Genomic DNA, 14,687 nt, shown 5'->3' with positions numbered 1-14,687 from the left:
TGGTCCAGCTAAGAAAATGAGAAAAGCCACACTGTCACTCTATGCTCCCACACCAGCTGCTATTTGACAGTGGACTACGACACTCCCAGTGGGCATTTGCCCAGCAACCTTTCAGCCCGAACCTACCTCATGTGAAAGGTAGAAGGCGGCAATTCCCAAAGGCCAGAAGCAGCACAGCATGGAGAAGACGCTGAGGCCCAAATGGTCCTTGGGTGGGAGCAGGAGAAAGTTGTCTTCACTCTCTGTGTCACTCGAATAATCGCTCTGCACAAGATGATAGGGAAAGGCAGGTTACGTATGCACTGCTTGGTATGAATTCCTCATTGTTTTATTGCAGCAACACAGCAGGACCCTGCTAAGCATTTAATGAACTTGGATCTAACTGTGTCCTGCATCACAGATGCTTAACTTCTGGTTGGGTTGAGGTGTTCTCTAATCGTTTGCAAGTAAACTGTCAGATAGGAGAACCACCCAACAACCACCCGAGCTACACATTTTCTGACATTTCCAGCTTAACTTCTACTGTACCAAGTCAGTGGATTACATATGAGACACCTCCTTCCCACCAATATCATGAACCATTGCTAAAGTCAAATAGAATGGAACCTGTCAAACAACTTATTAACTCTAAGCAACAAACAAACTTCTGGAGGAATTCAGTGGGTCAGGAAAATAGACAGTTGATGTTTTGGGTCAAGACCATAAGACAAAGGAGCAGAATTAGGCCATTTAGCCCATTGAGTCTACTCTGCCATTCCAGCATGGCTGATTTATTAACTCTCTCAGCCCCATTCTCCTACCTTCTCCCCATAACATTTGATGCCCTTACTAAAAGTAAGGAAAACAAAGCATGGAAAGTAGTCTTTGATTAAATATATTCATTTTACAACCAAATGGGGCCTAGGTTACGGGTGTGTGGAACCTCACATTGAATCATTGTACTGTAATTCTATATGCTATGACAAAAGCTTAAGATTGTTTGATTTGATACAACAATATGGAAAATATCATGACATTGATAAAACTCCAGAAATCTCTCCAAATAAGGTTTTTGTTTTACCTCTTGCGGGGTGGGGTAACATTTTCTGCTGTACTGATGTTAATATGGAATATATACAAAAAGTGGTTACTTATTTGAATTCCTGAATAAGTTCTCCACAAACCCATGTGATGATGTGTGTCCTAGGGTTTTTATTGACTTTTCCAAAATAAACAACAGACAAATATTTTTCTAAAACTGAAATGATTCACTCTATTGAAATTGGGCACTGTACTGCGAGTGCCACCAATGACATAGCTTTCAATGTAGAATTTTATAGCAACATTTGATGAAAAGTGCTTGAACTCAGCTATCATTGTGAAAAATTTCAATGTTGAGAGATCACTGATGACAAAATACCACTAGGTTAAATATATATGTTGTACTTTATATTGGCCACTTATCAGAAATGCATATTTTAGGGTAGTGTTATAAAATGCATGATAGCACATATAAAGCTACCACTGGTGCCATGCTATCACAGATGTTCTAACTCTAGAGATGTATACCTTGCCAAAAATCACTATGAGCATTATTCCCCTCAGATGGTACCGACCAACCCGACTGGCTCATGGACTATAATCAAGAACCTATTAACCTCCACTTTAGATATACCCATTGACTTTGCCTTCGCAGCCGTCCATGGCAATGAATTCCATAGGTTCACCAAAAGAAATCCTCCTCTTCTCTGCTCTAAAGGGATATCCTTGCATTCTGAGGCTGTGCCCTCTGATCCTGAACTTGCCCAATGTAGGAGATATTCTCTCCATGCCCATTCTGTCTACGGCCTTCAATATTCAATAGGTCTAATGAGATTCCACCCCCCCATTCTTTTAAACTTCAATGAGTACAGGCCCAGGGCCATCAAATGCTCCTGGTACATTAACCCTTCCATTCCCAGGATCATTCTTGTGAGCTTTCTCTAGACCCTCTCCAATATCAGCAGATCATTTCTTAGATAAGGGTTCCAAAAATGATCACCACCATCTTTTATCTGGATTGAAAAACACGGGGTAGATAGCCACCATAAAGAGGCGAGGGGAAGAGGTGGGGTGAGAGCTGGTATACAACTGATGGATTTAGGAGAGGAAGGAGGGGAAGTGGAAATGGTGGCTGAGACTGGAAGGTGATGGGTAGAGCCAACGAAGGGCTGCAGATGATGGAAACAGGAGAACAAGATGGGGCGTGGAATCAAATAATGGAGGCAAGGTGGGCAGGTCTGAACAGGGGGAGGGATGGGTTGAGGAGGGGACTCAGCGGGGGGCCTGTGTGTGTGTGTGTGATGGGCAGATGGAGCAGGCAGAGGAGGGGACCGGGGGGGGGGTAGTGTGTGTGTGTGTGTGATGGGCAGATGGGGGGGGCAGAGGAGGGGAAAGAGACAGGATGATGGGGGCTGGTGTGGGAGCGGGAGGAACTGAATGGAGTAGGAGGAGAAAGGAAAGGGACAGAGGGGGTTTCGTTCATCAAAATTTGGAGAATTTAGTGCTTATGTCATCAGGTTGTAGACGGTCCAGGTGAAATATGAGGTGCTGTTCCTCATCCTGATCTACCCAGCAATATTGACATTGTGTCAGGGGTAAGGGAACCACTGATGAAGGGTTTTTGACCAGAAACATTGGCAATTTTTCCCTCTCCATAGAGGCTGCTTGACCTGTTGAGTGTTTCCAGTGTTCCAGATTACTAACAATGACAATTGCTTTTATATTTCAACGTTAACCTTGAGTCTGAAGACATTCATACCACAGGCAGTCTGTTCACTAGCAAAATGAAAGAGCTTGCAACCAAATCGGTTCTCATTAGTGGAGACTGCCAGAAACTGGTGGTGATTTTTTAAAATCTTTGCCTCCTACGCTCTCAGTAGAAGAACTGAGCAGTGCTGGTGACGATAAACCAATTTGCAATTTTATTTGTTATTTTCCCTAAGCTTTCTGGCTTTGCTCTGCTTCTGAAAACTGAAGACAGGAACCTGGATGAGTTCTGCTTGAAGAGATGAGCTTCTACGGGTGAAGGAACAGAGCCAGCAGATTTGGAAACCTCAAACCTCAAGAGGTAAATAGGGAAAAGCAAAGGTGAAATGCTGCAGTCACCAGTAATGGAACTGACTTTGTAATTACCTGTAATATTAAGAAACTATTTCAAACCTTTTGCAAACTTAAAGCAATTTCACAGTTCTGATGAACACTTGTTGGAAACATGGTAATTCCATTAGTAAAGTACAGGAAGATCCTATGGTGACTAAAAAAATAATTTCAATAACACGGAGGCCAGAGTAACTCCCCTGAGTATTTTATCAGAGGCATGATGCCGCTTATTTCCACCTGAGAGCATTGGTTAAATTGCACCCAGCGTTTTAACAGTCACAAAATCATACAGAATGACAGCAGGCCTTTCTTCCCATCTTGTCCATGCTGACCAAGATGACTATCGGAGCATATCCCATTTACCTGTTTTTGACCTATATCCCTTGCGGTCTTTTTTTTATCCATGTACCTATTTAAATGTCTTTTAAACAGAGTGTGTGGTATAGATCAGACAGACAGACACTCCCTAATGGATGTTGAATAAACTTTAATTTGTGTTGTTGAGGAATATATACACCACAACTAGTGTGTGGAGCACTGCCCATGCTGTGAGATGACTCAGGTAGTGCAAAAATTGAGCAAAGATAATGAGGTAGTGTTCAGGGTCCATTGAAAAATCTGTTAGCGGAGAATCAATAGAGAGGATAGATTGAATCACTTGAGAGAGAAAGGGGGAAGTGGGGAGAAAGGGAGAGGGAAAAGAAGAAGAGAGAAAGAGGGAGTGGAAAGGAGAGAGAAGAGGGACAAAGGCAGAGAAAGAGTGAAAGGGATAGGTGAAGAGGTGAGGAGAGGTCGAGAGAGAAAGTGAGAGAATGAGAAAGAGTGGGAAAAGTGGATCAGTAATGAGAGAGGGAGAAGGAAAGGAATCAGATAGAGTAAGAGGTGGTGATGCTTTCTCAGGGGAATTCAAGAGGACCAGGGCCTTGACAGCTGACACTTCCGCCACTCGTGTGTGGGGATTAAAGTTGGGAAGGAATGCGAGACAAGGAAGAGTGTGGCTATTTATCGATGTTATGGGTCTGGAGGAGATCATAAAACCGAGGAGAGATAAGACCTTAGGAGCATCTGTAAACAAGGACGAGATTGTCACAATCACACCATTAGAAGCTGGTGCAGGTCAGGAAGTACCAGAGATCTTGGAGATGACTCTTTCTTGGATTTTCCCAGGACTTCCTGACCCTGGCGAGAAACCAACAGGCTGCTTCCTCTCGGTGGGATTCAAAGCCATGGAAGGCTTGTCCAGCAAGCCTGGTGTGTAACAAATTACCGGTCACGTTGCCAGCCCCTACTTGAAGCCAAGCTTGAATAACTATTTATCCCTCACATCTCACACCATGGCACGACAGCGTATCTGGTATTACAACACTATTAAAGTGCCAGTGACCTGGGTCCAATCCGCCGCTGACTATATGTTCTTCCCCTGTACCCCTGGCTCTCTTCTGGGTCCTCTGGTTTCCTCGCACTTCCCAAAGACGTCCAGGTCAGTAGGTTAGTTGGATATAAGGGTGCAACTGGGTGACGGGGGCTTGCTGGGTCAGAAGGGCCCGGTACAGGGCTGTATCTCAAAATAAAATTAAATTAAAAATACATTTCCAAGAGCATAGTGTGGTGTTGAGGGAGGAGGTGGGGGATAAGCCTTTTGAGAACATGATTTCTATGGATCCTTCCTACTTTACCATTTAGTGTCTGTCAGAAATAAAAAAAAGAAACAGCTGATATTATTACTCAGAGCAGAAAGCACTCCATCTGAAGGCTGCTTAACAAATTCCCACGCAATTCACTAACTTACAAAACAGAAAGGTGCAGATTTGACCAAATTAAATGGAGTACATTCTGGCAGAAATATGTTTAAATTGTAAATGGTGAGTTCCTCCAACTTTTTGTGTGAGTTGCACGAGAACAAGGGCTGTCAGGCTGGGTAACAGCTTCTTCGCACAAGCTGTGGGACTTCTGAACACTCTGCCACCACCCAGTACACATTATTGATGACAGTGCCAGTAGCATTATACTGTTGTATGTTTAACTAGATGTAATATGTGCACTTTATGTCGACTTGTACATCTACAAAATAATTTTTATTATCTGTTAATAATATTTTATGTGCTGAATGTGATATATGTACTGTATTTTTCACTTTGGTCCGAGGAATGATGTTTCATTTAACTGCAGGTAGGAATGACAATAAACTTGAACTTGACCTTGAAAACAATTAACCTTCCAGGCTGGTGTCTCTGCAGATGCTGCCTGACCTGCTGAGCGTTTCCAGCCTTTTCTGATTTCACTGCAGACCTTTAGCATTCAAACAGGGTAACGACGGGAGCAAATGACTTGTTTGGTTACGGTCTGATTAGGGATAGTCAGCATGGCTTTGTGAGGGGCAGCTCAAGCCTCACAGGCCTGACTGAATTTTTTGAGGATATGACAAAGCATGTTGATGAAGATAGAGCAGTGGGTGTGGTGTATATAGACAAAACTCCCCACAGTGGGCTCATTCAGAACGTCAGGAAGCCTGGGATCTAGGGAAACTTGGCTGGATTCAGAATTGGCTTGCCCATAGGAGGTAGAGGGTGGTTGTACATGGAGTGTATCTTTAAGAAACTCTTCGATAACCACATGGATGAGTGAAAAAATGGAGGGCTATGTAGGAAGGAAGGGTGCGATTGATCTAAGAGTAGGATAAAGGGAGCCAGGGGGCCTGTGCTATGCTGTAGTGTTCCATGTTCAAGTTGGTGTCTCTGCAGATCTGCCAAGTGTTTCCAGCTTTTCCTGTTTCTGGTGTGGATTTCCAGCACTCAAACAGGGACAAACTGAAGCAAGTGGCTTGGGGGAAGATGTTCTGACAACACCATGGTAGATAATAAGCAGAACAGCATGAAAGCAAAAAGCTGATGGAGCAGGTCAAGTACACGCAGCAGAAACCTGCAGGCTGGGACCAGCGGATAGACAAATGAACCAGAACAGAGGGGACAACTACCCCTTAGAAAGACTTGTGGAAAGGTGCAGGAAAGATGGACCAGCAGTGGAAGTCTAGGACAATAACAGCATAATACATAGGAGCAGAATTAGGCCATTCAGCCCATTGAGTCTGCTCTGCCATTTCCTTATGGCTGACTTATTGTACTTCTCGACCCCATTCTCTTGCCTTCTCCCTGTAATCTTTGACATCCTTACTAATCAAGAACCTATCAACCTCTGCTTTAAATATAGCCAATGACTTGGCCTCCACAGCTGACAATGAATTTCACAATGAGATCCCCACCCCACTCCCATTCCCCCATTCTTCTAAACTCCAGTGAGTCATCAAACACTCCTGGTATGTTAACCCTTCCTTTCATAGGATCATTCTCATGAACCTCTTCAGGACCCTCTCCAGGGAAGATTAATCATTGACTCAATGTGGTAAACTTTATCAAGGGATCAACTTTATTCCCCATATGTACAGAGCTACAACAGTGCTAGGGAGTGGCTTCTTCGAGCTCATCTGCAGAAACAGCTTAATTTCTACCTTTAATGTCTTCTTCTTTCCTTATCAAGGTAGATGGGGTTATGTCGTAGTCTTGGACCTACAGGTGTACTCAAACTTCAGTTCTTTATAGTGACAGTACCCGGTCCTGAGGCTCACCAGTCGGCTGTCCTTTGATATCCCAAGAATGCAGCATAGAAGACGAGTTTGCCCTGGGAGGGCTGAGGCTCTGCTGCCCTAGGGACAAGCCAATTCTATGCCAGTGTCACTGACTGAAGCGTTGTGGGAGGAAAGGAATTTCATGAACTCTGCATCAGCTGTCGGAGGGCTCTGCACTCAGTGAATTGCTATCTCCCTCTCTCCTTCTCTTGTTGGTGGGGAGAGAGTTTGTTGCTGATTCTCGATTTGGAAAACTTTAACACGGCAGAATTTAACATCGTATATCTGCAAGTGGTTTTTTTTTTGTCTTGTTAGCCCCCCTCTCGCCATGTGACACCTCTCTGCCCCTTTATTAGGGGGAGACAGAGCCTGTGGTATGTCGAATTGTCGGATGAACAGTTAGTTTTTGTTGTACTACAGAACATGGTCTTTCTTGAGGCCTTTGCTATTGCTTGCTTGGTGGGTGGAGGGTGCTGATGCTTTTTGCTGCAGTAAGCGGGGGTGGGTGAGGGTTGATGCTTTGTTGCTGCTTGTGCATGGGTGTGGGGGAGTAGAGGGGGCTTCGGGGTTCTAACAGTTTTATTGTCACTCATTCTTAGAGGTACCCTTCTGCTTTCATGGATGTCTGTGAAAAACACGAAAGTCAGGTTGTATAATGTATACATTCGTGAATATTAAATGGAAGTATTGAATGATATGAACTTACATATTTTAGGAATTTGCTGTGGTGTGTTGGTATGACATGCAATGAAAACAACATTCAATGAAAAGAATAAAGACATACTGTATGTAAAATAAACTCAGAGGTTAAAGTACAGATATTGAATAAAATATACAAAATACCAGCATGATTTAACAACATTATATAAAGTGTTTTAAACTGTTTACCGTGCAGTGAAGGGGGTAATAGATGGAGGGGAGTGGGGACCTGACTAGAATGGTTGATCAGATTCATTGTCTGGTGGAAGAAACTTTCAAGACAACATGAAGTTTTTGTTTTAATAGCCCTACACTGTAGTGTTTTCCAGAAGGGAGTTTAAAGAATTCTCACTTAACAGGAATGCACAGCAGTCAATCCATTTGAGTGATGATGGGCTGATGGGAAAATATTATCCAGGGATTATTGATCATTCTCTTTATAAATGTTGCTTTGGGGTAACTAACGTGCAGCTGGTCAGTTCTGAAACATTACACTGCACTCTCTCAGGTAGAGTTGGGTGTGGAAGCACAAAGATACCCAAAACCGAGAATGGCCACAATATGGCAAATACTGTACCCTGCAAGATCATTTCCTCCGTCTCTTCATGAGAGTGAGTGAAAATTGTCACCACTCGAGCACTCAGGTTTTACGGACCTATAGGGCTCCATGCATCTTCACCAATAGTTGGTGTTGATCAGTGAGCTGCCAACAGGTGCAGGGAAGGAACATCTCAGTCACTGAATGCGCAGGGTTATTGTGGGGGACATCAGGAGATGAGAAACAGACAGTGGTAAATGTATACATTTAAATGGATGGTCACAACAGTGACAGATACATCTAGACCCATCAAGTCAACGGAACCTGACCTAGAGAAGTGAGAATGAGTTTTATCAGAGTAACTAAGATCAGGAAACAACAGCCCATGCAGGTCTAGGTGGTGAAGACTCTAGCTGATCAACTTCACTTACATCTTTGAGAAAGTGACTGGCTCACAGGAAAAGCACCATGGAATAGACACCCAGTGACCACTTTATTAGATATATACCACCTGTACCTAACAAAGTGGCCATTGAGTGTATGTTTGTGGTCTTCTGCTGCTGTGGTCCATCCATTTCAAGGTTTGTCATGTATTTTGTAGGGGGATGCTCTTCCGCACACCTCCGCTGTAACACATGGTTATTTGAGTTACTGTCGCCTTCCTGTCAGCTTGAACCAGTCTGGCCATTCTTTTCTGACTTCTCTCATTAACAAGGCATTTTCACCTCAGAAATGGCACTCACTGTCTGTGTTTTTTGTTTTTTGCACCATTCTCTGTAAACTCGGGAGACTGTTGTGCATGAAAATCCCAGGAGATCAGCAGTGTCTGAGATACTCAAACCACCCCATCTGGCACCAACAATCATTCCATGGTCAAAGTCACTTAGGTCACATTTCTACCCCATTCTGATGTTTTGCCTGAACAACAACTGAACCTCCTAACCATATCTGCACGCTTTTATGCATTGTTGCTGCCATATGGTTGTCTGATTAGATATTTGCATTAACGAGCAGGTGTACACCAAAAAATGTGACAACTGAGTGGAAAATATAGAACAGTAGAGAGCAGGACCAGGCCGTTTGATGGCAATGTCTGTGCTGACTGCGATGTCAAATTAAAATGATTCTCTTCTGTCTACATGCAATCCAGATCCTTCCTCTCTCTGCATGTTCATCTGCCTATCGAAAAACCTCTGAAATGCAGCTGTCATATCTGACTCCACCATCTCCCCTGGCAGCATCTTCCGAGCACCCACTCTCTGTGTGAATAAACCTGCCCCGCACATCTCCTTAAACTTTCCCTCTCTCACCTCAAGTCAGGACTCGGCCTGAAACGTTGACTGTTTGTTCCCCTCCATAGCTGCTGTCTGACCTACTGATTTCCTCCAGCATTTTGCGTGTTGCTGGAATTGATAATAATGTGTATTTAAGATTAATAGCTTGTCAAAGTAAAAAGGTACCATTAGTTTCCAGGCAGAGGAGAGGAGACTAACGTACTGGCATTAAACAGAGACAGGAAAAAAAATATCGAGCTGCTGGAGGAACTCAGAGTGTCAGGCAGCATTTGTGGAGGGAAAGAGGCAGTAGTCATTTTGGGTTGAGACCCTTCATCAGGACTTACGGAGGAGGTGGCCAGATTCCAGCATCCGCAGTCTCCTGTATCTTCATAGGACTGTGTGGAGGATGCTCACTTTACCAGATGGTGGAATTAAGATGTCCATCTTATCTATGTCAGTGCTAACTTCACTTTGATATTTTGTTCAGCACGTTGACTGTGCTGTTCCATAATGGGATAATTTATATAAGACACTCAATATGATAAATATAGACAGAATATGATGGCTTTATTCACTTGACAGAAGAAACTCGCCCACAGACATGGGCAAAGAAACATACACACCAACATACAAAACAAAACATAACAACAGGCTGATTAGAATACCACATGATAACCCGTTCGAGGAACAAATGCTGGAAAAGCTCAAGGGGACAGGTGGCACTTGTGGAGGGAAATGGACAGTCAACATTTTTGGGTCGAGAACCTTCACCTGGACTCACCTGGACTTTCCGTTCCTCCGTCTATCACCCCTCCTCATCTGGATCCACCTGTCGCTTGTCTGCTCTTGTTCACGCATTCCCCTCGCCTCTTTGTACCGGCTACCAACTCCCATCTTTCAGTCCAGATCAAGGGCCCCCGACCAGAAACGTCGACTGTCCATTCCTCCTCCTCAAATGCTGCCTGACCCAGCCGTTTGCTTTCCGAGCTCCAGATTCCAGCACCTGCAGCCTCCTGAGTAGCCGCAACTGTGTCGGCAGCGCGCACAGCGGCGAATGGCTATGCTGTGCGCTTGCGGAAAAGCACTTGCTGAGTTCACCTGGTGAATATCACAATACTCACTCAGTGGCCCACTTTATTAGGTACACCTGCACATCCGCTGGTTGAAGCAAATATCTAACCAGCCAATCATTTGGCAGCCGCTCTGCATAAAAGTGTGCAGACATGGTTAAGGGGTTCGGATAATGTCTTTATTATTTAGAGATATAGTGTAGAGCAGGCCCTTGTGTCCCAATGAGCCACACTGCCCAACAATCCAGCTATTTAACCCTAGCCTAATCACAGGACAATTTACAATCACCAATTCATCTACTAACCGGTCCGGCTTTGGACTGTGGGAGGAAACTGGAGCACCCGGAGGAAACCCACGCAATCATGGGGAGAACATATACACTCACTACAGACAACGCAGGAACCGAATTACGCACTCCGATGGCCCGAGCTGTAATAGCCTCCTGATAACCGCCATGCTCCCATGGCGTGCAGTTGTTGATCAGACCAAACATCAGAATGGGGAAGACATTAGGTGCATATATGTAACAAAGTACTACTTTCACCCCATTAATAAGTGCATCTATACAAATTACCCCATCTTCCTTGTCCTTAAGTTCCCCAAGCAATACAAAACTAAGTTTTTTGTTAACTAAGATCATTGTCCCATTTTGTTTGCTATTAAATGATGAATAGAATACCTGGCCCACCCAATCTCTTCTAAATTTCAGTGCTTCAACATCTTTAAAATGTGTTTCCTGGACAAATGCAACATCAATTTGTTTACCTTTAAGGTATGATAAAATCTTTTTCCCCTTGATTGGATTTCCACACCCATTAATGTTCCATGATATGAAATGAACCATTTTCATGTCCTAAACTTCATGCACGCATGTGCAATAATATACATTCACCCAGATGGCTGAGTCTGGAATGCAATAAAATGAAAACTCCAAAAAAAAACCTGTACTCTATCCCCATGCTCAATTATTACCAACAAACTCTGCAAATGCTGCGCTCTCAAACAACAAGTAAAAAAACCAACATAACCCAAAAACATAGAAATAATATATTCCTGCCAGATTAACTAACAAATAAAAACAAACAGGCGGGATAAACTCCACAAGGAAACAGGAAAGAAAAAGACACACGATATGGTCCGCAAAGTGCCATGCCCCCTAGTAAGCCTAGCCCTAATCTTCAAGTGAGCAAAACAAAAATAGATAAACAGATCACAAAAATCATCCAGTGAGCAGCAATTCTGTGGGTGAAAACACCTTGTTAATGAGAGAGGTCAGAGGAGAACAGCCAGACTGGTTCAAGCTGACAGGAAGGTGACAGTAACTCAGATAACCGTGTGTCATGACAATGGTGTGCAGAAGAGCATCTCTGAATACACAACACATCAAACTTTGACGCGGATGGCCTATAGCAGCAGAAGACCACGAACATGCGCTCAATTGCCACCTTATCAGGTACCTAATAAAAAGTGGACACGAGGAATCGTGAAAACAACATCTGTAGACTCTAACGGCAAATGAGGAATCGACGGCTATTATGCCAGGACACACTCTTTGAAGGAGATATCCAATTAATCTTTCTTCCCCTGCTTTTGCCCACGGCCACCCTGCCTGAACTCTCTTCCTTCTCAGAATGTGCAATACAGATCACAACGATTCCCCACGCAACAAACACTCCTCTCATCTCCCTTCTGCCAATTACCCTCAAACTATATCCTCATTAAGTGAACTCAGAATGGCTGGAGATGTTTTCAGGTAATGACATACTCAACATGACTCCTCCATGCATCGCCTCCCACACAGTAATTACTGTCTAGTCCAGAGATGTGTCCTTACTTACATTTTCACAAATATAGCCGAGGGAAACAATTATCCTCAGGACTGAAATCTGAACCTACGACCCACCAATTAACTCAGCAGATTACCTGCCGCAGTTTTGATAACAACTCTTGCACTCTGACATGTTCGGTGTAACACAGAGCCGTGCGGAACAGCTGCTGAGGTTAGTTTGCTGGCCACATGTTTGCCTCAGGGGAAGCCCTTGCCGTGAGTCTGAAGTTGGTCGGATCAAGCCAACTGTAATGGGGTCTTGTGATGGGAGAATGTAAACATTGTTGGAGGTACGTACTCTGAATCAGAATCAGGTTTACAGTATTATCACTGACAGATGTTATGAGATGTGTCGTTTTGCATCAGCAGTTCAGTGCAACACATTAAAAATTACTAAGCTGCAATAAGAAACATATAAAAATATAACTAAGTACTGCAAAAAGTAAAAGTTTTTACACACCCATCAGAAATTTGAAGGCGGCGAGGAAGAGGCTGTTCCTAAAATATTGAGCATGTGTTGTCAGGCTCCTGTATGTCCTCCCTGATGGTCGTAATGAGAAGAGGACGTTTTCTGGGTGGTGAGGGTCCTTAATCATGGATTCAGCCTTTCTGAGGCAGCGCCTATTGTAGATGTCTGATCAGTATTAACCTGGGGCTTTGGCAACACTCTGAGATTTAAAGGATTTTATGAAAGGCATGCATATTAGTTGCCGTATGTTCTTAGAAAACATGGAACATTGTAACTGACTCTATGATCAACCTAACCTTCCCTCCTCCTTTTTTCTATCATCCATGTGCCTACCTAAGTTTCTTAAATGTCCCCAGTGTATTTGCCTCTACCACCACTCCCAGCAGATGCTAGAAATCAGAAATAGAACATAATATATAGAATAATACAGCAGAGCACATGTCCTTCTGCCCACGATGTTGTGCCAACTTTTTAACCTACTCTACAATCAATCTAACCCTACTCTCCTACACAGCCTCCACTTTGCTATCATCCTTGTGTTGCAATCTATTATATTTCGACAGAAATGGTTTATAGATTAAAAAAAGATAAGACTATAAGACCATAAGACAAAGGAGCAGAAGTCGGCCATTCGGCCCATCGAGTCTGCTCCGCCATTTTATCATGAGCTGATCCATTCTCCCATTTAGTCCCACTCCCCCGCCTTCTCACCATAACCTTTGGTGCCCTGACTACTCAGATACCTATCAATCTCGGCCTTAAATACACCCAATGACTTGGCCCCCACTGCTGCCCGTGGCAACAAATTCCTTAGATTCATCACCCTCTGACTAAAAAAATTTCTTCGCATTTCTGTTCTGAATGGGAAACAACTCTGCCACATCCACTCTGTCCATGCCTTTCAACATTCAAAATGTTTCTATGAGGTCTCCCCTCATTCTTCTAAACTCCAAGGAATACAGTCCAAGAGTGGACAAACGTTCCTCTTATGTTAACCCTCTCATTCCCGGAATCATTCTAGTGAATCTTCTCTGTACCTTCTCCAATGTCAGCACATCCTTTCTTAAATAAGGAGACCAAAACTGCCCACAGTACTCCAAGTGAGGTCTCACCAGCGCCTTATAGAGCCTCAACATCACATCCCTGCTCCTATACTCTATTCCTCTAGAAATGAATGCCAACATTGCATTCGCCTTCTTCACCACCGACTCAACCTGGAGATTAACCTTAAGGGTATCCTGTATGAGGACTCCCAAGTCCCGTTGCATCTCAGAACTTTGAATTCTTTCCCCATTTAAATAATAATCTGCCCATTTATTTCTTCTGCCAAAGTGCATAACCATACACTTTCCAACATTGTATTTCATTTGCCACTTCTTTGCCCATCCTTCCAATCTATCCAAGTCTCTCTGCAGACTCTCCATTTCCTCAGCACTACCGGCCCCTCCACCTATCTTTGTATCATCAGCAAACTTAGCCACAAAGATAAAGATTAGCTTTATTTGCCACATGTGCATCGAAACATCAAAATGTATAGTGATATGTTGTTTTTGCACCAATGACCAACACAACCCAAAGATTGTGCTGGGACAGCCACAAGTGTCACCACACTTCTGTGCCAACATGGTACGCCCACAACTCGCTACCCCTAAGCCAGCACGTCTTTGAGTTGTGGGAGGAAACCGGAGCATCCGGAGGAAACGCAAGCAGTCACAGGGAGAACATAAATGGTTAGAGTTAGTTCGGTTGCACTATAGGGTGTCACAGTAGCGGTTAGTGTGACGCTATTAGAGCTTGGGGGCTCAGTGTTCAGTTCCGGCACTGTCTGTATGTTCTCCCCGTGAACGTACTGGTTTCCTTCAGGTGATCCGGTTCTCTGCCGCAGTCTAAAGACGTACCGGGTAGTAGGTTAAATAGCCATCGTAAATGGTCCTGTGATGAGGCTAGAGTTAAGCAGGTGGGTTGCTGGGTGCTGTGGCTCGTTGGGCCAGAAGGACCTACTCCATTCTGTATCTCTAAATAAACAAATAAGAAAACATGGCAACTAATATGCATGCAGCGGC

The 14,687-nt window shown here is 43.8% G+C and overlaps 1 protein-coding gene across 2 annotated transcripts in view; it reads right to left on the bottom strand.

Moving 5' to 3' along the window:
• The window catches only part of LOC134350169 (synapse differentiation-inducing gene protein 1), a 178,107-nt gene that overhangs the window by 42,395 nt on the left and 121,025 nt on the right, over positions 1 to 14,687 (bottom strand). For both annotated transcript variants that reach the window (XM_063055137.1, XM_063055136.1), the window contains one exon: positions 127 to 264. In XM_063055137.1, coding sequence (XP_062911207.1) covers positions 127 to 264 — 138 coding nt within the window. The remainder of the gene's footprint in view (positions 1 to 126; positions 265 to 14,687) is intronic.

The sequence above is a fragment of the Mobula hypostoma genome, chromosome 8, assembly GCF_963921235.1.
Source record: "Mobula hypostoma chromosome 8, sMobHyp1.1, whole genome shotgun sequence".
Classification (NCBI taxonomy): domain Eukaryota; kingdom Metazoa; phylum Chordata; class Chondrichthyes; order Myliobatiformes; family Myliobatidae; genus Mobula; species Mobula hypostoma.
This window is presented reverse-complemented; position numbering and strand designations above follow the sequence as displayed.